This window comes from Lycorma delicatula, chromosome 1, assembly GCF_047948215.1.
Source record: "Lycorma delicatula isolate Av1 chromosome 1, ASM4794821v1, whole genome shotgun sequence".
NCBI lineage: Eukaryota > Metazoa > Arthropoda > Insecta > Hemiptera > Fulgoridae > Lycorma > Lycorma delicatula.
Window position 1 is genome coordinate 365,535,281 of NC_134455.1, and position 25,621 is coordinate 365,560,901.

At 29.7% G+C, this 25,621-nt stretch overlaps 1 protein-coding gene across 1 annotated transcript in view; it reads right to left on the reverse strand.

Annotated features, from left to right (window-relative positions):
• Positions 1-25,621, reverse strand: part of Tsp66E (Tetraspanin 66E) — a 362,122-nt gene that overhangs the window by 198,698 nt on the left and 137,803 nt on the right. Inside the window, exon 3 of the mRNA XM_075353657.1 lies at positions 24,338-24,439. Within this exon, the coding sequence (XP_075209772.1) occupies positions 24,338-24,439 (102 nt within the window). The remainder of the gene's footprint in view (positions 1-24,337; positions 24,440-25,621) is intronic.

Below are 25,621 nucleotides of genomic sequence, written 5' to 3' on the forward strand. Positions count from 1 at the left end.
TTTGGAATATGTAAAACAAATTGTTAGGGATGTAGGATGTAGAGGATATACTGAAATGAAACGACTAGCACTAGATAGGGAATCTTGGAGAGCTGCATCAAACCAGTCAAATGACTGAAGACAAAAAAAAATATACAGACACAATTCTTTAGTCATCTTAAAAAAGTTTTTTTTTCTTTCAAAAACAATATTTATTTAAAAATGTATTTAAATTACGGCTTTTTATATTTAGTGATTTATTTTGCAGGTGTATTATCTTTTTTCTCCGGTTTCCAACAATTATGGACCACATTTAACACACTCATTAGCGTTCTTGTACCAAATTTTCTTCCAATATTTTTTAAGTCTCTCACCTACGTTTTTCCTTAATTCTTCTCTTTCTACACATTTTTGTTTTAAAATTTCTTCTTATTGATAGAAAACCCTCCTTTCCAAGATCTTTTTTGATTTTTTCTAGATTAACCTCCGATTTTATAAGTCCGGATTTTCAATTCATGATTTTTTTCGATTCTTTCTTATTAATTTTACCGCAGTAAAAGCTTTTAGGTTTTCTTTTTAGATAGAAAAGGAGAATTTTTTAGGATATTATATTACCACTCACCTTAAAATCTGGTCTATGAAAGTCATTTTCTCAGAAGTGGAGTTTTTATATATATATATATATATATATATATATATATATAAGAACATGTCCTGAATGATTAATAATCAACGCCCAGCAAAAACCACTAAATATAAATTGATTAAAATCTGTATACAAATCCTTCTTATGGTTTAAGTGTACACTAAGAAAGGATTCTTTGAAATTCCAGGATTTAAAGGGTTAAATTGAGTAACAATAAAATTTATTTATTTTTTAAATTTCTCGGTAACCAATGAATTTTTCAGTTTAATTTTTGGTGTATGTAATCTACGTGTGAATACCTAAAATCCAATCTGTAGATTTTTTTTGAAATTCGACCTTGAAAGGGGTGAAAAAAGATTAAAAAAATTTCGAATGATTACAAATTTTCCTCATTCCGATTATAATAGATATTTAATAGATTTGGGCTTAAAAATACTCTTTTTAAAAACTATTTTCGGGTTTCTTTGAATTTTCATATTTTGAAGGCGAAAAAACCGTAACTTGTTTTTTATTTTTTTAATTTTTGCCGGTTTATGCAATCGCTAATGAATCAATCTATATGAGATTTGGCAACATTATAATGGTAATTTATGTTGCAATTCTGATTATGTATTTCGCGAGCGAAGCCGCGACGGGAAATCTAAAAACCAATTAGTGGGTCCTCCACTGATCAAACTGTTGCTCTAATGAAATTAAAGAACACTGATAGTTTTTATAAAATGAAGAGTCCAATTTTTATTTATCATTATTATTCTCGCAAGCATGAGTTTAATGAACGCATGGGGGTCTATTGGCTAAACGGGAAGGGCGAGTGAAGTGAACAAATATTCCCTGACCGAGACGGAAAACGCAAGTAACTATAAAGTGTGAGCGAAGCCACAACAGGGTTGCTAGTATATATATATATATATATATATATATATATATATATATATATATATATATATTTAATTTAAATGTCTCATCCTTAATAGGACTAAATACTTTTTTTCTAAAAATCTACTTTCTTTCTTTCAAAAGGATCATGTAGATCATTATCATATATTTTGCGACGAACAAATTTTCTAGTAACTTTGTTTTTTTTTTAAATTTAATAATTATAAAAATTTTTATCTAAATTTAAATTGTTGTAATACGTTTTTTATTTGAAAAAAAAAACAACTCTATCGCAGTTAAGAAACTCGGTTAAAATGTAAATAAATAAAAAAAAAAAAATGGCGTAGATTTAATTTTACATTTCTGTTGACCAAATCAGTATTTATTTTTTTAAGAGATATTACGGAACTCGGCTACACGTGATAGGTATATTGTTTGTTAGCAGCTAGCGGAGCGGAAACCTAGTTTCTAGATCATATCCATAATAGTACTGCCAAAAATGCTCCGAAATCCTCAATATAAATCTAAAATGAAAAAGAAGAGATAAAAAATTAAAAAAATGAGTGGATAAAGAAAAAATATCATCTATTAATGGAAGAATCGCAGTAATACACATAACTCATTCGGAGGATACCTCAAACTTATTTTCATACAATAGGCTTCTCCTTCATTTACAATTCCTGGAGAGATCGGGTATTTTCTCTCAGATTAGTAATAGCACTTATTACGAATTTTACGTATACCAAATTAAATGTATGCTTTAACTAAACTTTATTTTCCTTTAGAAATTAAAACGCCTCCTGATAACCTCTCCCAATCACATTTAGCATGTGAAACTATCTAACTGAACTATAACCCGGCCAATTTTCATCAAAGATTTAACATTGCTTAACACATTTTTTTTTTGTAAATGCACTAAAAATATTTCAAGGAAAAAATATTTTGCGCTATGTTTTATTTAAAATTATTTTAATTATCACAATATTTTTCATCAATAAATAAATCCTATTTAAAAATTTTTTAAAGGATTGTTCCATAGGAGATAAAAAAAATAACCTGGTGATCGACTAAAGCGAACAAATTTTTGACATTTTACGAAAAATGGAAAAAATTGAAATTTGAGTTGTTATAAGTACTTTGTTTAAAAGATCTAACCCCGACCTAATTAACTGTTTATAATAATTAAAAATAGTAAGATTTTTCTTTAAAAGATTCATCCTCTTCGTTTTTGAGAGTGGAAAAGGAAGCTACCGAATCTAAACGAACATCCATTCAAGATGATGAATGGACGCCCAAAAATCCGCTACGACTGACGAAATAGCCACAAAAATCCACAATGACGTATAACAATATAGTGGACTGAAAGTACCCGAGGTTGCTAACATCGCGAAAATCTTGACAGATCTTATCCACTACATTATATGCGATATTCTGTGTATGAAAAACTTTTTATACACATATATATATCGAGCGGAAAGCTCGATGAGTGCCGTGTTTTTTAAACATTCAATTAAATATTTCTCAATGATGATTAAACTTATTTAAACGCGATTCTCTGAATTTTTCTAACGTTTCATAAAAATAGATAAAACATACATTTTGTGTATGTTTTATCTATTGTACGAGACCAAACAGCAGTCCAAACAAAATGGGTGGGAGCAGATGAAAGTGCACCAAAGAAGTGAAAACGGTTCCATCTACAGAAAAAGTAATTTCTACGGTTTTTTGGGGATTCTTGTAGTGCGGTTCTCGTAGATTTTTTAGGAAAAGGTAATATTTTGCTTCAATCTGGGATCCTTCAATCGAAATTGAAATTTGGTTATAGAGAAAAATAGTGGAAATTATATGTAATGAAAAATAATGAATGAAGAAATCGTAAGGAAAATGGAATAGGAAAAGAGCCAGTTAAATGTTTTAATAAAAAGGAAAACATCATGGATTAAAAATACAGTGAGAAAGAAGTGTAACTAATGAAACGATAATCGTCGAAAGAAAGCGAGAGAAGAAGGATTCAAATCTTGATTGGCATGAAAAGAAGATCTGAGTGTTATTTTCTCCCTCCCTTTCCTAGCATTGTCACTCTAATATTCGTAGTTAACGCGTTTCGGAGATCTCCATTCTCAAAACCACTTTCAGCAGTGACTATTCCAGAGTTTGAATCATAGAATTCAAGAAGAGTCAGTGGTAAAAGTAATATTTCGAATGGAAATATTCCGAAACGCGTCAACAACGAATATTAGAATGACAATACTAAGAAAGGGAGAAACTAACCATAAAATCAATTATAACAATCCGAGAAAAAATGTAAAATACTGTAGAAACGATAGGAAGACGTTATGAGTAGATAAAAAGTGATTACAAGAGTAGAGAAAGGTAGTAAGTAAAAACCAGATGCCCGTGATCTTAGCAAAGAAAAGAAAAAGAAATTAAAAATAAAATAAACGATTCCTTAAATAATTAACCACGAAAACGATTTCATGGTTATAAACCATGGTTAAGTAAACGAGTTTACTTAAAATTTCAACAATACATTTTCAAGGTTTTTTAATTAACGGTAGTCACAGGCCTTTGCCGTATTAATACATCGGTAATAACCCAAATAATTTACAAAAGATAAAAGTACTCGTAATATTGAAGTATGAGATAATTTCGCATATGTTGATTAACAAATAATAACCCGCCGAGTTATCTATGGTTAAACTCGTCATCGCAAAATCCGCTGAATTTCGAAGTCGAGAATTCTAAAATTCGAGTCCTTGTAAAGGCTCGACTTTTATATGGATTTGAATGCTAGACTGTGGATAACGATGTTCTCTGGCGGTTGGGTTTAAATTAACCACACGTCTCAAGAGCGGTCGGCTTAAGTGTCCAAGACTAGACATTTACCGGTACATTTACACTAACACGCCACACTGCGAATAGATGCCTTGGAATCTTTGCTTAGTACTGTTGATATTATATCATTGTGTTGTTACTATATCTAACCTGGTATTACATAAATAAATCCGCCATCATCAACTAACACAAACATATATTAGAAAAGACTAAGCTTGTTCTATCGATTAACTTATCTTGAGAAATGCCTTACATTAAAAGTAAAATATTTTAACAAGACAAGTATAGCGGATCTAAGTAACGGATTCCTACCAATTGAGAAGAAAGTAGTGGAAAACATAATAATGGAAAGAATCCAAAAAGGGACTAAAAGGAACCTTTTTAGTAAAGATAACTGGTCCGTTTAACAATCGTCCTTTGTAATACTGGCCACTGACACATCTAAACAGATGTTGTTCCATGAAAAGTTACCGGACCCAAGTTTACAAGGGAATGAAAGGGCTCGGTCAATCGTTCTCACTTTCAACTGGGGTCTGGTCCTGCCGGTAAAGAAGATAGGAGTATAAATACTCCGGGGATGACCAGTTGAAATCAATCTAATCGAGAAGTTATGATGTCAGTCTGCGAGAGAGTTCCGCGTGTCTACGAGAAAGTGCTACAATAGAGTTCTAAGCGAGAGTATCTGTGAGATCAGTGAAAGAGCGAATTTCTAGTGCATACAAGTTTGACGCGATTAAGGTGACGTCACAAGTAATTCCAGCACATGAAAACAAGAAATAATTCGGTGAGTTACTATTAGACTATAAGTGAAAGAGATAACGGTATAAATTTCATTCATAAATTGTTATGGTATTTTATTTGTGAACAGCAAAGGTATTTGCAGTGAAAAAACTTTATACTTGTATTATCTATTGTGTTATTGTTGTTAATACAAGACTAGTGGTTAAAAGTCTTAAGACTTAAGACTAGCCGTCACGTTAATGTCTTTTGTCAGTGAGATTCAATTTCTGGTTTGCAATATTTAACTACCTGCAAATAAATCCTGACGATTACCTTAAATTCTGTTTTGTATGTAATCACTGTTTTTTAAAATTATTATTGTGGTTGAGATTACTATGATTATTATTTGTTTTATATTATTATTGTTTGCTGTTGTCGTTGTTATTATTATTGTAAATTGCTTATTATTGTCGTTTATTATTATTATTGTCATTGTTATTATTGATTTGTTTTAATTTATTTACGTTCTTAAAGTAATAAATTGTAATTATGTAAACAATTTCAATTGCCAATCTCTCAATATCCTGATGAGCTGCGAAAACGCGACAATATTATTACGTAAATGTTATGTTATCTACGAATGATATATACTAGGTAATTACCCTGTATGGAAATGTCATGGTATTCCTTATCATGAAGGTATTGGCATTTCTTTAGAAAAATAATAATAAAAATAAAATAGTAGAATGACTAATTTTTTACAGCTAGTAATTTTCAGAAAATGTTTAGCCAACAAAATATGCATCGGCAAAAACATCCCTCGTCTTAATCTAAAGAAACCTGGAATAATCTTATTCTTTTTTCATAGATATAAATTTCTTTATTCATAAATAATTTACAGTTGTTTATACCAGTGATATTACCTTTTCTTTGATGTTGTTAGATCTTGGTTTAAGACCAATTAAAATTGCTTTTAATTCGATTTTAATAATTTCTATACCGATACTTCAATGTACGAATTCCATTAAAGCTGTTTTCTCGTAAGAATTAGCAGATATAATTTTACACAAAAAAAAATGCTTTGTTGAACTGTAATTTTCTGTAAAGGAAAACATTCATCATCAGAAAAATAGACGAGGAATATTGGAAATTTGGTTACGGAGGAAATAGAATTTGGAAAATGGTGGAAATAGAATGTAAAAACGAAAAACAAAATTGGACTGAAAGACTTAATAAATTATTTAAAGTGCTACAAGTAACCCAAAATACTTACAACAAAAATCGCTCTCGATTTACACTAAAATTAGACATTACAAAACTGTGGTTAAACCAGTAATTACTTACGCAAGCGAGACTTTATTTAGATTAAATCAGAAAAATAGGACTGAACCTTTGCTTAAAGTTGACGCAGGATTCTTGCATAAACAAAAAATATAAACATGAACATCAGTATTATTACCTAATATTTTTTTTTTTTTTTTTTTTTTTTTTTTTTATTATTGCCTAATTAATTTCTGTATGAAAACTTGGAATCCTTAATTGATACTATGAAAAAGAAGCGAATTTCTTTCTGCGCACACTTGTTAAGATTACCGCAGGATAAGATTACTAAGATAATTATCGATCAATTTTGGTCTTTAAAAAATCCGCCATTATGGATCAAAGAAATTAAAGAAGACATGCAAGAATTAAATTTGACTTACGAAGATTTACTTAATAAATCCGAAAAATTAATATTTGTCATTAAAGATCCGAATACCAACTTTAATTATACAAAAAGGGTTTATTCAGAAGAGGATCGTAAAGCAAGATCATTAAGAATGACTAAATACTGGGAGAAAGTAAAAGCTAAGAACTTGCTAAGGCCAAAAGATCGGCAAAAAAGACTTGAATTATTCTGACTAAAGTGGTTCTTTGTGGCCTTAAAAGTAAAAAAAAAAAAAAAGTAATAAAAAATTAAATCGTTATAAGGGAAATGGAAGAGGAAAAGCGCCAGTTAATTGTTGTAATAAAAAGAAAAACATCATGGATTGGGAACATAATAAGAAGGAACTGTAGATAAAGAATGTGAAAGTTTTACTTCAAAATAGATTCAGATATTATCTTACTGCAGGTTTATATTTTACAGTCAATTTAAAGCTAACAAACGAGACGCAAATAACATATTAAACAAAAAATAAAGTAATAATAATACCTAAATTTTAAAGAAAGGAAATAAGAATGAGTTAACAGTCCAAGGTTTAATTTCCGTTTTATATTTGAAACATTAACACATGGTTACGTAAAAAGTAATTAACAACACATACTTGCGTATCGTACTTATGAAAATTTCAAGCAAAAAATAATATACAAAAGGTTACGCATTACTGACCGACTGCACAATGAAGAAAGTGAATCCAGGATGTTACAGAACGTTGTTGGTATTTGTTTTTATAAAGTATATTTTCCTATTTATTTTAAACTACTTGTAAAATAAAATTATTAAATTATTTTATTCAGATTTGGTAGTCATTTATTTTACCAGCCGGGTAAAAATTGTACGATTGTTATTGTTAAAGTTGTACGATTATGAAATTGTTAGGTAAATGTAACACTCTTAATAACTACGCATTATGCAATTCCTATAAAGCACTGCCTGAAACATCACAAATTAGAATAATATTTTTGAATGAGAGACTTTTTAGGAACTCGATTTATTTGTTGTTTTCAATATATTGTCTTAAACAAACAACTACATCTTTGTATATATATATTGTGAGTGATTCAGGTAAGACTACTGAAGATAAAGTGATGAAATTCTGTCTAAATGTGCGTCTTACTGTGAAATAGCACAATGATAAGACTTTTTGAAATTCCGAGATTAAAGAGATGAAATGGATAAAAATGAAATTTACTATTTTTTTCATTCTCTGTAACAAATGAAGATTTTAAGTTGATTTTTTCTGTGTGTAATCTTCATGTGAATATCCAAAAAGCAAGCTAAATCGTTTCATTTAAAAAAAAAATAAGTTTTCAATCGTTGAAATTTTAGAGAACATTTAAGGGCGAAATTTTGTGCAGGTAATTAAAAAATAATTTTCACAGTTTTAATGTAAAAATTATAATTATTTCAAACGATTTAAGAAGTAAATTCGCGTAATTTTATAGTTATTTTTGCTGGACTGAAATTAAACAAAGTACCCCAAATGGGTTTTCGTACATATCGAGCGAACGGGTGGGCGGATTTTAATTTTCTTTTCACCAAAATTCATTATTTTCTTCGGGTTGTCAAATAATGTAATTAAATTTTACGTGTGCCATTTGAGATTTTTGAGTTGGGGAGGTGTAGCGAAGAGGGTGGGTTCCACCCCTTTCAAAATAATCTTAAAAAAGTCCCCTCCGAGAATGTATATGTCTGCAAACAGAAATACGATGGGACTGGTAGCTGTTGAAAAATAAAAGTGGTAACTTTTCAAATGATCACCCGGTATAATAAATTTATTATTTATAACTTATGTCTGGAAACTAAATATTATTGCGTACAAAAATCAACGATCATATTATTCTAATAATTATATAACAATATTATACGGAATATACGATTTACAAAATATTCTAATGTGGTTTGAGAACTAAATTAAGGGCTTACTATATTATCTGGTTTGAATAAATTTTTGATTTCGTGGCTAAAAACTTTGATTTTGATAACCGAAGATCAGTTAGTCACAATTCCACTTAATCAACTGCAGGTTTTCCGGTAATTACGTATTAACGCCACCGCAGCTACAGCTTTATTTAAAAACAAAGTAGTCAATCGGATTTCGGTGGAAAATGAACAGTCTCTTTATTAATTTTAATAAATGGTTATTTATATTTATTTATTTTATAAATATAATTTAACCAAACTTAACCTACGCTCGCTAACCTTGACTAATTAACACCGTAATTTTTTGAGTATTTATTTAATAAATTCAGTAATTATTGCAATTTATTTAAATAATAAATAATTGTAATTACTGAATTTATTAAATAAATACTCAAAAAATTACGGTCTTAATTAGTCAAGGTTAGCAAGCGAAGCGAGCGTAGGTTAAGTTTGGTTAAATTATATTTATAAAATAAATATTTATTTATTTATGTTAAACTGTATATCGGCCCATTTTCCACCGAAATCCGATTAACTACTTGGTTTTTAAATAAAGCTGTAGCTACTGTGGCTTAATACGTAAGTAACGGTTTTCCACTAAATCAAAATTTATTGTTTAAAGGACTTATTTTAAGAAATCTTTTAATTCTATGAAGGAATACTTCTGGCTTCATTTGAAAAATTTGATAATCGAGAAGAATCCTGAAAATTGATTTTTTTTAAAATCTTATGTGGACACCATATGACTTCGTTGTACGCTTATTAAATTACATATACACATTTTTTTGAAATGAAAAGTACATCAAATTTTATTTCATTAAAATCTTCTGATATTTTTTCTTTATTGTAATTTTTTTTACAATCAAGCTTAATATTTAAAATAAAATAAAAAAGTTAAAAAAGTAGAAATACTTTTTTTTATATCCACACTAATTTTAAAACGTTTGGTGTTCACCAAACCAAAACCCGTCGGTCCGGGTCGGCAAATTAATCTATTAACGTTGAAAGGCATAGTTAATGAACATTTTACGGAATATTTGTGCACTTAAAAGTTTTTACTAACACCGTTATTAAGTGATCACAGAAAGAGAGGTGGATGAATGTTGAGAAGGAAATCAGTGTAACAGATAATATGAATACTAGTTCCTATTAGGTCTCAGAATGGGAAAATTACTACTAAACTACAACCATACTAAATTTAAAATTACTAACGTCACCTTTTTTTCCAATTATAAATATAACCCGTATTCTTACAATAAATTATAAGTCTTTACGTCAGGCCACGCTATGATTGTCTCAAGGTTTGCGTTTCCTACGTTACCGTTTGGCCACTTTTAATACAGTAAGAGTACTTCCTGTTTTTTTCATTTTCATTCATTGAAACTTAACTGTTAATGAATTAATCTTTTATTTTTTTGAATGATTAATTCATCACATAAACTTGAAAATTGTGCGTGAGAATACAGAATGTAAATTTTTTACGATATATGTGGTATGCCTGATCGGGATTCAAACAGAGGACCTCCCGGATAATTTTTAATATATACTGAAGTTTTTATTTAAAATATTTATACCAGAATACACAAATACACACTTGCACAATAGCATCTAGCCATTTTGTTAGCTTTCAAACATGCTTACACGACTTACAAAAAGGAGTGAAATGTATTCAGGGTTAAAAATTTATACAAATACAAAAGTGTCACCCGCACAATTTAATTATCCTGTAATGAAGAGCAATGTTTAAAACGAAAGCGGAAATTGTCGCATTTAATGAGGATTATGAGAATGAATGTGGCGATTTACTTGATAATATGACGGTGAAATCATTACCACTAGTATAATACCAATCTACACCGATGTACCAAATATGAGCTCTATTTTACCTGATATTACCGACCGTCCGATATCTACTTACCAGTTGAAGCGTAAAATAGCTCATCCCATCAGCGTTATGGGAGAAAAACAGCAGAGTAATTGGCTTGGGTCAAAGTGTTCCAGACGGTAGAAATGGGTACAGAGGATACCAGTCAGTGCTCATAACTCCAATTGATTGCTTCCACTCAAAGGCAACGTGTAGCGAAAGGAGATTACAAACCGAGTATCTGTTTTATGCTCTATCAACTGTACAGTTACATAAAGCTCAGCAAAATGTTTCTGTTTACGATAATTTACGCCAAAATAGAGTTTACACTAATAATGTTGTTCAAAACGTTACCCTTGTGATGCGTAATATTCGAAGTAATAGCCGGCCTCCGTGGCGAGTGGTAGCGTCTCGGCTTTTCACCCGGAGGTCCCGGGTTCGAATCCCGGTCAGGCATGGCATTTTTCACACACGCTACAAATCATTCATCTCATCCTCTATGCAGCAATTGCGGATCCGGAGGTTAAACAGAAAAAAAAAATATTCGAGGGAATCAGTCGTATTGACATAAACCCTTCACGGATTTAATGGCAATGGTCAGAAATTTAGGGGCTCTGCACTTCTATACTATACTGTCATATAATCATCTGTACTAGGCGGATATTCTATTTTTTTTATATTTTTTTTAGCTTTATTTGGCAGTCGTGTTTTTTTAATTTTAAAAACAGATTTAAAACTTGTTAATATTCTTTTTAACATTTTAGGAAGTTATACTTCCTAAAAAGGAAATAATTTCATAAAACAATATAATTACAATTACTTAACAAATAAGCCTAAATTTCCCAAAATTTAAAATTGTTTTAACATTTCAGAAAACCCTAACATTGATGCTAAATATTAAGTACGGTAAGGTCATTAGTAAAAAAGTTCAAATACCAGCGAAATAACAATACCAACAGGCCTGATGAAAGAATCACTGAAATAAAGAACAAGAATGATAGAAATAGCATACCAACTGTGTCATGACGTTGACAACAATATATATATATATATATATATATATATATATATATCAATAACGCCAAAATAAGTCGCTATACCAGAGTAAGGGAACCAAAAAAGCCTATAAGCAGTAAAATGTATATCAATAAATAATCAAAACCTTTAAGAACTTGAAAAGAAAATTAAGATCCTCAGAAAGATCCTATGCCCCAAAAAAAATCGGAAAGGATACAGATTAAAATCAAATTAGAGCTACATCATATAATAAAAAAAAATTTCAAACCAACCACCTTTAGAAAGAGAAGACTGTGTTAATATGATCTCATCAAGAGAATGTCCAAAGGAGATGCCAGTTAAAATAATCCTAGAACTCATAGAAAATACGAAGACACAAACTGGTAAAAAGAGGTAGTCGAGAACATGAAACTATTCAGTATACAACCGTGTGACTTATCTACAGCAAACAAGAGTACAGCGGAATGGTTCAGAGTATCAAGAGATCACAAATCTGTCCAAAGACAAAGAAAGCAAAGTTGTACACCTGGTCAAAAAAACGAAAAAGATCCAATCCGAGATGATGAAAAAATACTGGGAAGAAAAGAAAAAGAGAATGAAACAAGAGATAAACCGATAATTAGCATGGTTTATAGCAGATGTAACGTGGTAGAGTCTCGGTCTTTCATCCGGAGGTACTGGGTTCGAACCCCGGTCAGGCATAACAATTTCACAAACTATAAATTGGCATTTCATTTCATCCACTGAACCAATACCTAACGGTGGTCCCGGAGGCCAAAAAAAAATTGATGTGGACACCACATAAATTCCTTGTACGCCTATTAAATTACATATATTTTTTACACTATTTTTTCAATTTTTTTTTATTATTGAATTATTATTTATTGTAAAAACTTATTTACAATCAGAGGTTAATAATTATTAATAAATCAATATTTTTAAATAAAAAAAAAGTTAAAAAGAAAAAGAAGAAGTCGCATTCGAACCGATGTGCCTTTCCATTGTAAAATCCAAATATTTTATTAATTAAAATTTTATTTGGTTATAACACTGAAACCAATCAAAATAAGTACCACGTATGATATATCGTTGAAAAGCTCTCAATGAGAGTATATTACTACAGGTAAGAAAAAATCCAAAATTCAAATTTTTTGGATTTTGGCTTTTTTGGACACTTTTGGTCCAGTCGACTGCAATCAAAAGGGAAGGTGCACAACTAGATGATGCAACAATCCTAAATCCAAAATTTCAACTTCCTATGGCTAATCGTTTTGAGTTATGCGAGATACATACGTACGTACGTACAAACTAGTTAAAATGGATTTAGGGATGATCAAAATGGATATTCCCGTTGAAATCTGAAAACTGAAATTTTTCGCGATTACAATAGTTCCTTTATTTCGTACAAGGAAATAAAAATTTAATTCTCACTATTTAAAGCCAAATGGCGAATATATATGAGTATATTTTTCAAATTTATAGTAAGTTCATATTTAAATTTTAAATTCGATATTAATTTAAATTTAAAATGAATACGTATGTAGCAAACCAATTAAAATCACTAGCTGCGTCCTTCATTAGGCAACCTTAATAATTTATAAAAATATTTGAACTATTTTCTAAACATTTTGAATAATCTTAATTTAAAAATATTAATCCAAAATTAATTAATTTTTTTAAAAAATATTTAATTAATATTAGTAAAAAATGATCAATTCGTGTCGTAAAAATAATGTTGAAATAATAAGAATAGAATATTACGTATTAGTTCGTAATTAATTTTGACAGCTCAGATCAGAAATTATTATTACACGTTATCTACATTTTACGTCAAATAAAAAAAATTTAATCAAAGGCATCCTTAAACAGAAATAAATCCTTTGCTTTTACACTGAAAGAGAAAGAAAAGTACGCTAATCGAAGAAAAACGTAATGTATTTAATTTAAATCATAATAAAAGAATGATTTAAAATAAATTAGTTATTTGTCAGGATTAACTGTTAAAAGCGTGGCAACGGTATAAGCTGTTAACACTAGCCGTCAAGAGTTTTAGCCACTAACAAATGTCGTACACTTTCTTTTTTTAACATTTAAACTGGAACGGTGAAATCAATGATGTACAATTACCACAGGTCTGACTTGGACTCTCCTTTGTGATTATAACCATTTAACTTATTAACACTTGTCCAAGAAATATTGCAAACATTTCTTAAAGCTTAACACTAAGCAGGAGGTATTAAATTAAATTAAATAACAATCGACAATTATTCTAAAAATATAACAATTATTTGGTTTTTATTAAAGCTTAAGTTTTGTATTAAAAAATTTTAATTAGTAAGAATGAAGTATGTTTTCAAACAGTAATGCTACGTTATGCTAAATAAATAAATTTTATCTTGTTGGGAAAAAACAATCTTATACCAAAGTTTTATTAATCAGCAGTTACTACATTTATTTTTTTGACAGCAATCCCATAGATAGTCAAAAAATTTAAAATTAACTGGCTGCATGATGATTTAGATATTTTTTCATATTCTACCATCAATTTCTACATATAAGAGACAATGAAATTCATATTTAAAATATTTTTTAATTTCTCAAATTTCTATCGATAGGATATTTAAAATTTAAAAACGTTACTTTTTTACGCAACTGCCCATATATGCAAAAGTGTAAACAAAATTCAGTACAGTCCAACAAGTACAGAATCAATAAGAGCTCTTAGCTTAACTTATTATTTTTCTTTTCTATATATCAAAAGCGCTTTCCAGGAATTTCGTCTTCATCAGTTGATTAAAATTAAAAATTAATTACTCATTAATAAAACACTAAACATACTATTATCTCTTATATAAAATAGAATGTTCTGACTGATTCACTGACTTATAATCTACGTACAACCAAAACTATTATAGGTAGAGACTTGAAATTTTCAGAGTACCTTCGTATCTTTAAGTAGTCGTACACTAAGAGAGAATTTTGCAAAATTTTGATTTTAAGGGGTTCAAATCGATAAAAAACTAAATTTCGTGTTAACAGCGCTATCTGTTGGACGTAAAAGCAACATACGCTATACTAAATACTTTACGATTCCATTGCAATGTTTCCGATATGTGTGTCCGCTATAGACTAAAAAACTACTGGACCTATTTACGCGCGGGGAAAAAGGGAGAAAGGGAAAAATCGAAAAAGGTAAAAGGGAAGGAGAAAATTGAAAAAGGGAAAAACGGGGAAAAGGAATTCGAAAGGGAATAGAGAAAAGAGAAAAGAGGAAAGGGAAATGGGGGAAGAGGAAGGAGATTAAATAAATTTAATTAAAATTAAATTAAATAATATTAAATTAAATTTTTAAATAATTAAATAAATAATTAGATTAAAATGGAATTAAAAATCAGAATATGTAAAGCAAATAACTGAAGATGTCCGATGCAAAAAAATTGGTTGAGATTAAAAGCTAGGTAAAGCATGGAAATGAAGTAATTCATTACATCTGTAAAATAAGTAATACTAATACACTGTCTATGCGGGCAGGGCGACAGAATGAATGTGTGAGTGATCCAGAAAAATGCCGTTAAATTTTACAGTTGTATTTCTCTGTTTAAAATAACGAAAAAAGTTCATAATAAATATATGTCCGAAAAAGGCTTTGTTTTTAAATTAGGAATAACAAAGTAATTTACCACGGTTTCTGCTTAGCGGCAAAATGAACCTATACCGAAATTCATCGAAAACCAACTGGAATCGAAAACCGGGGAAGAAGGGAGAAATTAATACTTATATACAAGTTTATCAGTTGTTCCTGAAGATGGAAAAATAAGCCGAAAGCGCTAGAAGATAATTAATTACATTGGTTGGTAAGCGGAATTATAATTTATATATTTTTGTATTATATATACCACCGGGCTGTGCTAAAAAAAATTGATTTCACTTGCTTGGAAAATCTATCTACAACGTTTTAACCTGTAAAGATATGTTGATAAATTAAAATATATTAAAATTATTGAATGGCATCTTTTAATAACTTTTCTATTTGATTCATAATTCATTTTATAACGATTGTTCACATTACAGTAAATTTTTGTAAAAATTCTGGTATTTAGAATTTTTTTTTTCAATTAGGAGAAAAGAATAGCTCCATAATTTATTCCTCAGTTAAAGAATTTTTCCAAATTTTGATATGATCAGCCCTTACGGCAAGGAATGACCAAAATAAAATGTTACTGAAATTGTAAGATGGGGTTTGTCGTATGTTAAACATGAGAAACTTTTTTCACATAAAACCACTGTTGTATTGAGTAAATTTGAAGTTTTTATTAACTTTAAGGTGGAAATCTTTCTTATCCCCTACTAAGCACGAGTGAAATCTACCTCCGCCTTCCGGCGTGCCGAAAGGATATATATATATATATTTTTGGTGTTATTTTCTCATCTACAACCATTCATTTACGAGACGTAACTATGTAATTATTAATGTTGATTAAAAGTAGAATTATTAGAAAAAAAAATAGTAATGTAGAAAAATAGCCTTATTTTAATCTGTCAACTCCATTTTACAGAAATATCAGTATGCTCCCATAATATTATAACAATAAAATATTTATATTATTAAAACAAAATGATTTTATGATTAAATAACGAAACGGATTTTAATGAAATTTAATGTAGATTCAACCAAACAGTTACATTTTCATCGCCTATTAAAGAAACTTTTAATCAAAATACGTTTCCTAAAAAAATGTCAAAAGTAAACAATTTTTTCATAAGAAAAATTACTTTATTAGAATGTAATAATTTAGTTAAAAAATTGAAAATAAAACAATCACTATAAATAAAAATGACAATGGAAAATGAAGCGGAGATGGTACCTGCTTCTTATAACTACCGTTTTTTGTATTAATAAACTAAAGGTATTTAATTCTGAAGGTAATTAAATTTAATAAAGTAATTTTATAGTTCACGGCAGAAATTATTTATTATAGAATAGCAGCCTAGAAAAAGCACATTTATTGTGTTGCGTACAATATAATTGTGATCGTAAATTAAAACTTTATTCACGACCTTAACTTATTGATAACGCGTATCTGTAATATTGTATATACTAATACAATAATTTATCTACTTAATGCTACCTATTCCAATAAGATTGTTTGCCTTAAATGAAGATTATTTATTGCACATCGCCATCACTTTATACTCATGTTTGTATTTCAGCAGAGACTGAATTTATTTTTTATTCAATTTCTATTGCTTTGCGGCTTAAGTATTATTAAATAAGCTTAAATTAACACCATTAAAGGTGCTCTGTAATGTTGAAGGACTTAGGATGTTATAGGACTCTAGTAGAGGTAATTACTTTTATTTTGATTTAAGATAATCATGTAAGCACTGTTCTTTGAATTTTAGGGCTTGTCTCAAATGTCCCCAGCCTTAATCTTCAAATATTAAGTTAATTAAAACAAAGATGTAAAAATTCTTTGATTACAAATTACGGTTAGCGAAATACTTTGTCGAGATCTCTGCTTTAAGATCAATTAATGCTACACTAAAAATCTATAGGCATAAATTATTGGGAAAAAATTCTGGTATTATGTGTAATCTACAATATTATTTTCCCGACCAGATAGCGTTATAACAGAGCTAAAACTGTAGAAGGGAAAGTATTGTAATCGGTCCAATTTGGGTATATGCAGTTTTCACCGGATGTTTACGTTTTGACACCTAAAGAACCCAAAAATCGAAAAATCCAGACGGAATTTTCCGGATGTTAATGTTCGTATGTACATGTGTTCGGTGTTGGCCTCTAAATTACTTTATAACTCCAGAACTGCTGGACCGATTTTGATCAAACTTGGTCAAATTACTTCTATACTTGGAATGCAAATAATCCGTCTTAAAATCACTAAAAGAATAAACAAAACTTAAAAATTAGACCCGCTATTTAAAATTAACCCTTTTAAAAAAAAACAAGCCCGATTAGAATGATCCAGCAGCAAGGGACTCTGTCCAGGTTCTGCGATAAAGTAGGGAGTAATAAACTCCCGCCAACTTTGCATTCCATTCCATACTTCTATATATGAGGCACTGATGCCGTTAAATTTTTAACTTTACCGGTCAAGGGAGTGAGGCTGTAGAGTAAGGTCACCCTCCAGTATCAAGATTTCGCCTAATTAAGGTCATACTTTTCTTAGGCACATTTGTTAACAAATAAGAAATAACAACATTTGCAAAAAAATAATTTTTTTTAAAATCGCATCCCTCCCCAAAAAAAATGCTAATGTAGTCGTCTGCTAGGTTGTGACGTCACAGTGAATTGAATAATGTTTAAAGTGTAAAAAAGTAGCTCAGTCTGTCTGGGTCTTGAACTCGATGGCCTGGTCGACTCAGATACCTGGTGCATTCTGCCTCGCTGCTACACCAGTCTGCTGACTGTACAAGCGAAATTGGTTCTATGTAAGTTGTGAAATTACTTTAGTTAGTACTGACCATCACCGTTAGTAGCGCCACACCTGCGCGAATTAAATACGGCATGCGCGCGAGCTTTAGTTAGAATCACTGAATTAAATAAACGAAAAAAAATATTATATTTACATAAAATGATAAATATTTGAAATTAGGTTTTGTGTGTGTGTGTGTATGTAAACCATACATCAAAAACAATCCATAGCTGAGAGGACTTTCCCGGAACGCCGTTTTAGCCGCTTGACGGGAAAAGTTCTACAACTGTGTTATCAGTTTTTTTTTTTTTTTAAATGGGTAATACAAATTGTAACTCTAGTAGTTTCGAGAAAATTTTAAATCCCAAAAAATTATATTCAATCCAAGACTGTTTTAGGTTTAGCGTATATTTACTTCATTAAACTGCCAATAATCAAGTGTAATTTTAAAACAAAATTTGTAGAAAATTAATTCCGAGAAAATTTAATTAAATTCAATAAAAAACAATTATAAAAAATTAATTTTTATTAAAAACCAAACAAAAAAAATATTCTGAAAATCTTACATTAAAAAATCTGATGTAAACATCACATGACTTCCTTGTACGCCTATTAAATTACTTATACCCATTTTTTTTTAAATGAAAAGTACCTAAAATTCTATTTCATAACTAACTTTTTTTTTATTGTTATTATAGAATTATTATTTCTTTTAAAACCTTTTTACAATCAGAGGTTACTAATTATTCATATATCAATATATTGAAATTAAAAAAAAAATGTTAAAAAAGAAGCTGAAGTCGGATTTAAACCGAAGTGCCTTCCTCTTGGAAGATCCAGATATTTCATTAATTAAAATTTTATTTGGTTATAACTTTGGAACCGATGAAAATAAGTACCACTTATGACATATTGTTGGAAAGCTTTGCAACGATAATTCAATTTTTTTGGATTTTGGCTTTTTTTGGACACTTTTGGTCCAGTCGACTGCAATCAAAAGGGAAGGTGCACAACTAGATGTTACAAGAGTCCTAAATCCAAAATTTCAACATTCAACGGCTAATCGTTTTCGAGTTGAGATACGTACGTACAGACGTCATGCTAGACCCACCGGGTTGGTCTAATGGTGAACGCGTCTTCCCAAATCAGCTGATTTGGAAGTCGAGAGTTCCAGCGTTCAAGTCCTAGTAAAGTCAGTTATTTTTACACGCACTTGAATACTAGATCGTGGATACTGGTGTTCTTTGGTGGTTGGGTTTCAATTAACCACACATCTCAGGTATGGTCGAACTGAGAATGTACAAGATTACACTTCATTCACACTCATACCATCCTCATTCATCCTCTGAAGTATTATCTAAACGGTAGTTACCGGAGGCTAAATAGGAAAAAGAAAGAAAGAAAGACGTCACGCCAGAAGTATTCAAAATGGATATATCCGTTAAAATCTGAAAATCGAAATTTTTCGCAATCACAATACTTCCGGATAAAAATTGTTTGTGAGTGTGTATATGCAATGGCCTCTATTTTGCTTAATCTCTGAAGAGGTTGACGTTTATAAATGGTGCATAATGTCATTAATTCTTTGAAAAAGTTCATTTACCGGTGGAGGTGATGCGAACATATGAATTTAAATGAAAGTTGATTTCTTATTATAAATTCTATTGTAATTTAATAGTTAATTATTAGGACATAATATATTGTAGAGATGCTTAAGTCTTTTTTTGATAAATATTTCAAAAAGAGGGTGAGGGTAACTAATTTCAGTAATTACTTATTTCAGGAAAATGTTTCTTCAAAACTTGAAATTTGGAAGCACGACTTCCAATTTATATATGAAGTCAATATATAGACATATTGTCATAAAATTATATTTTCTTCTTAACATAGCAATACTGCAGTTCCCTAACCCATATTTTTTAATTCTTCATGTAACATTCTACATAAATCCATAATATTAGTTACTGATTTGTATCCGTAATTTAATATAGCATTATCAAAGTGTCTCCACATCAATGTTTATTATGAACTTTACTCGTTATTTTTATGAGAGGAATGCGCGCTGTAAAATAAAATACAGAATGTATTATCCAAGTTCTTCAGGGACTTTCATAACTACTCGTGAAAATAAGGGAGAAAGATCAATATAAACATTAAGACCTAGAATGCTTCGTTTGCGAGTTACGGCTAATGAAAAATTTCGCTCCGATTTCAACTACCCCGGTGAAATGGGGTCGTACTGTAAATTTTAGGACGTTAATTAAGGAGCAGAATTAGTGATTTCTTATGATTTTTGAAAAATCGAATAAATTAGATCCCACAACCGTATCTGCAGTTTTTTTAGAAATCCCTAAATTTCTCAAAAAACCAAAAAAGGAGCTATTTCTCAACAAAAAAAAATGGGGGATTCACCCCTAGGTGAAATCAAATAAATTGGTATAAAACAACGTATTTTTTATGTTTGGCGTACAACAACTTTGTTAAATGGATAATAAACTCAACAAAACTTGTAGAGAATATCATTCTAAACAAAATGGTGTAAGATAAGTGAATAAAATGAAGAAAAGTTAGAATTTCAATTAGAAATAGTACATATATTTGTCGGAAAAGTATTCATTTAATGTAAACAAAAACCAAATTCTTTTTGACGATGTGAAAAATTTGTAAAAACAAGATTTGCTGTTAAAAATTAAAAAAAAGCTGGAAATTACATAATTGTAAAATAAAAATTACTTAAATAATTGTTTGAATTAATAACAGTATATTGTATACAAAACAAAAATGCATTCTCTTGAAGAATTAATTGTCCGCATTATGGACGTGGCTGAGCAACGTAAGGGCAGCCCTGAAAAACTAAAAAACCAACAAAAGCAGTAAAGAAGTATTCTAAAAAATGTGTTGAAAATGACGGGCTCATGTTTGAATATTTTATGTATTGGTACGTATAATGCACTTTGCTCTAGTGTACTGTTTCGAAATAAAATACGATCCAACTTTTCTTTGTTTTATTCAACTTATCTTAATCCATTTTCTACAGAATTAAGTTCTCTACATGTTTTGCTTAAACCTTTGATGTATTTATTACTCATTTACCAAGTTATTGTACGTCAAACATAACAATTTGACATGGACACTACATGACTTCCTTGTCCACTTGTTAAATGCAAAACACATTTTTTTTTAAATGAAAAGTACATAAAATTTTATTTCGTTAATAACTTCTAATATTTTTTCATAGATGCATACATATATTTTATTATTATTTATCATAATTTTTTTTACATCAGAGGTTAATAACTACTAATAAATAAATATATTTAAATTTAAAAAAAGTTAAAAAAAAGGAAATGAAGTCGGATTCAAACCGATGCGCCTTCCCCTTGTAAGATACAGATATTTCATTAATTAAAATTTTATTTGGCTATAATTCTGGAACCAGTGACAAAAGTACCACTTATTAAGTGGTACTTTTATATATCGTTGAAAGGCTCTCAATGAGGGCTTATTATTGCAGTTAACAAAAAGTCTTTTTTGGACACTTTGGTCCAGTCGATTGCAATCAAAAGGAAAGATGCCCGATTAGATATTACAACAGTCCTAAATCCAAAATTTCAACATCCTACGGCTAATCGTTTTTAAGTTATGCGAGATACATACTTAGGTACAGACGTCACACCTAAACTAGTAAAAATTGATTCAGGGATGGTGAAAGTGAATATTTCCGTTAAAATCTGAAAACCGAAATTTTTCGCGATCACTATACTTCGTACAAGGAAGTAAAAAACACGGGTTTTTACCCCAATTTATTGGTTTTCACCCCAGATTTCTCCAAAAGTCCTATTTTATTCGATTTTCCAGGTCAAAAACTACAAGAAATCACTAATTCTGCCCCTTAATTAACGTCCTAACAATTTCAGTACGACCTCATTTTACCGGAGTAGCTGAAATCCGAGCGAACTCCTTTAGTAGCCGTAACTCGCAAACGAAGCATTTTAGGACATATGTTATATGAACGTTTTCTATTATTTTACGAGTAGAATAGGTTATGAAAGTCCGGGAGAATTTTATGACACACTCTGTATATTAAAACCTTTCTGAAACTCCAGTGTACGATGTATATAAAAAAGTTCTACGGCCACGCAATCCAAAACTAATATGGAGTGTATGCAATTGACCCATTTTTTGCTGTTAGGTGAGTATTTTATGACCCCGTGAACGTTTAAACACAAACAATACATCATTGGCCATCCCTCTGTTTGAATTATATAGTAGTCTCGTGGTGTTAGAAAGAGCATTTCATATTCACAACCACAGCGCACATTTATACTGCGTAATATTTACGAAGTAATATATAATAATAATTTTACTTTTCATTTAATGAGAAAGTAAATTTCGCGAAACAGGAGTTGTAGCTTATTGTACACGTAGTGTCCATTTGTTGGTATTATATAATGGAATTTTGTACCGTACGTGATTTTTTCATTAAATAACTCGGAAAGTTTCTTAGCTAGGGGTTCCTTTCAGTGTTTTTCACAAGGTGCAAAAACTTATCTATTCGTATATCAGTTTAACCTGATGTGCACAAGCTTGAAGAACCTGATTTTAACAGATATTTTAGTTTCTACTGTAGATGATTCCATATTTCTTTTGAGAAGTTATTTTTTAGATTAAATACGTTTTAATCTTTTGTGATACATTAATACACAAAATGGTGCTTCAAAAGTATGTTTTTTTAAGAATCCCCAATAATCATGAAAAATCTTTTTATCCTCTGAAAAATAAATGCGTTTTTTAAATTTCTCTTTAACAGTCAAACCCGTATTTTCCTTAATAATATATTTTAATTATCAGGAAATTATTAAGAAATTTATAGCCTTATTAGAAAATCAAGAAGCTTGACAACAAAAGCTGGTATTATATGACACTTTGATGATTATTCAGCTATGCTGATGTGTGTGAATTTTTCGGACAGTGATTTCTTGCGACTACAATTCGCGAGAGGTTCACAAGTTCTCTACACTTACTTGTATCTCACCTAAAATACAGCGTTTTTTTACCTTCATACATAAATAGTAGAAAAAAATATCGAAGAAAGCATTTTCAATATCAACGTAGAACTACGAAAGGTTTTCAAATATCCGGAGGTCCCGAGTTGAATCCCGGTTGCGTGGAATTTGTCATACGCTAGAAAATTCTATTTCCGTATCCCATGTAGTCTGTGTACAGACACAGGCCGTCCATTCCCGAGTTGTGTGGTTAATTTAACCAAACTACCAAATTAGACCGGTATCCAATATCTAGTATTCAGATCAGTATAAAAGTAGCTAATATTTACTAGGATTTAAACCTTACAAGCTTCGACTTTAAGAATCAATTGTTAAACAAGTAAATTCAGATGACGAGTCTACCACTAGAACAGACCGCTCGGCGTTACTTAATATAACTAAAACATTACTGAATTAAGTTTTATTTTTTATTTAGTTTAATCTTTTCCAATTATTTTTACTTCTTTGTGCGAAGTAAAGGAAAGGTCACAATACTTCTCTGATCTCGAAAAATTTCGGTTTTCAGATATCAACGGAAATAACCATTTTCACTAGTATCGGCGCGAGGTACGTATGTACTTCGCAAACTGAAAAACGATTATCCATAGAATGTTGACATTTTGGAATTTGGGACTGTTGTAACATCTAATTGTGCACCTTCCCTTTTGACTGTTGAAACAAACGTGCCCAGAAAAGCCCGAAGTCAAAAAAAATTGGGATTTTGGACTTTTTCTTAACTGCAGTAATCAGCTCTCATTGAGAGCTTTTCAACGATATATCATAAATGGTACTTATTTTCATTTGTTCCAGAGTTATAGTCAAATAAAATTTTAATTAATGAAATATTTTTATCTTGCAAGGGGAAAGCAGATCGGTTCAAATCCGACATCATCTCTTTTTTCTCTTTTACCTTTTTTTAATTTAAATGAGATTTATTAATAATTATTAACCTCTGATTGTAAAAAAAATTACAATAAATAATAATTAAAAAAAAAAAATTATGAAAAAATATCATAAGTTATTAACGAAAAAAATTTTATTTACTTTTAATAAGAATTTGTGTATATGTAATTTAAAAGCATACAAGGAAGTCATGTGGTGTAAACATCAGATTTTTTGTGAGAAAAAGTGGCTGATTTTATGAACACACATATAAGCTAATAAAAAAATCTATTACTTATAATATAAAAACAATCCAGTACTGAAAAAAGAAAAGAAATTAATTGTACTTTGCCTAAGATTTTACCTAATTAAGAATTTGCCCAAGATTTTTATAATTAAAAATATATTACTTACCTCTGGAACATCCTTATTTTCAGCGATCTGAGTTATAGCAATAAATGATTTCTGATCCAATTTTAACCAAACTCCTAGCGCCAAAATGCAGCCTCCACAAAGCTGAAAAAAAATTAAGACAAAAATAAATAAAACTCAGCTTATTTCATAAATAATTTATTTTAAAATCATATAAATACAAAACACATTAATCAGTTATCTGTTGTTCGTATTCCGTAATCTTATCACAGAAATCAGTACATATCCCTAAAAGCGCTATATGACTTCAGTTCATATAATCCAACCTGAACTACCAGATATAAAGCAGAAGGAAAAGAGCTAGCAACATAAATATTTGTACTCTTCTATCAAAATATTTTTTATGTTGGACTGCAGCAATCGAGGTAATACTGGTTAAAAATACTGACTCCAGAGTGAAATAATTTGAAGACCCCCTGCTCTAAGCAACACGTAAGAATTGGTAGGCAAAATTTACAAGAAATATAAAAATTTAAGTTAGGAATAAAGACTCAATATATGTTTAAAATCTGATAATAAATTTATATTTTACTAAAAGGGACCAAAATATTTTATAACATGATTTTCACTGTTCTGTATTATAAAACAAAACTTTTACTGCATTAACCTCTCTTTTTCTGTTTAGCCTCCGGAACTAACGTAATGTATTACTTCAGAGGATGATATGTATGAATGTAAATGAAGTGCAGTCTTGTACAGTCTCAGGTCGACTATTTCTGAGATGTGTGATTATGATTAATTGAAACCCAACCACCAAAGCACACCGGTATCCATAGTACATTAACCTGAAACGAAAAACTGTTGGAGAATTTAAGATAATCTAAAGAGAGAAGCTCCTTTTTGCCAAACAAAAAAAAAAAAATACAAAACATACATGTTTTTAACTCCGATAGTTTAAATTTATAATAAAGCAATTAATATATATATATATATATATATATATACACACACACAAACTTCGTTGTAACCAAAATAAATAGTCTAACTAAAATAAATTATCGTTAAAAAGAAACACTGCAATGTTTAAAGAAATACCTGACATAATGACGGTAATCTTGACAACATAATTTAACTGGTTCAATTATTCGGTAATTATACTATTAAATTATACGTACTTACATGAATTCTCTTACCAAATATATGTATATATATATATATATATATATATATAGAGAGAGAGAGAGAGAGAGAGAGAGTTTAAATGAACACAATTGAAAATTTGATAAAAAAATTAAAAAACTGAACTTCACTATATATATGTAGTTG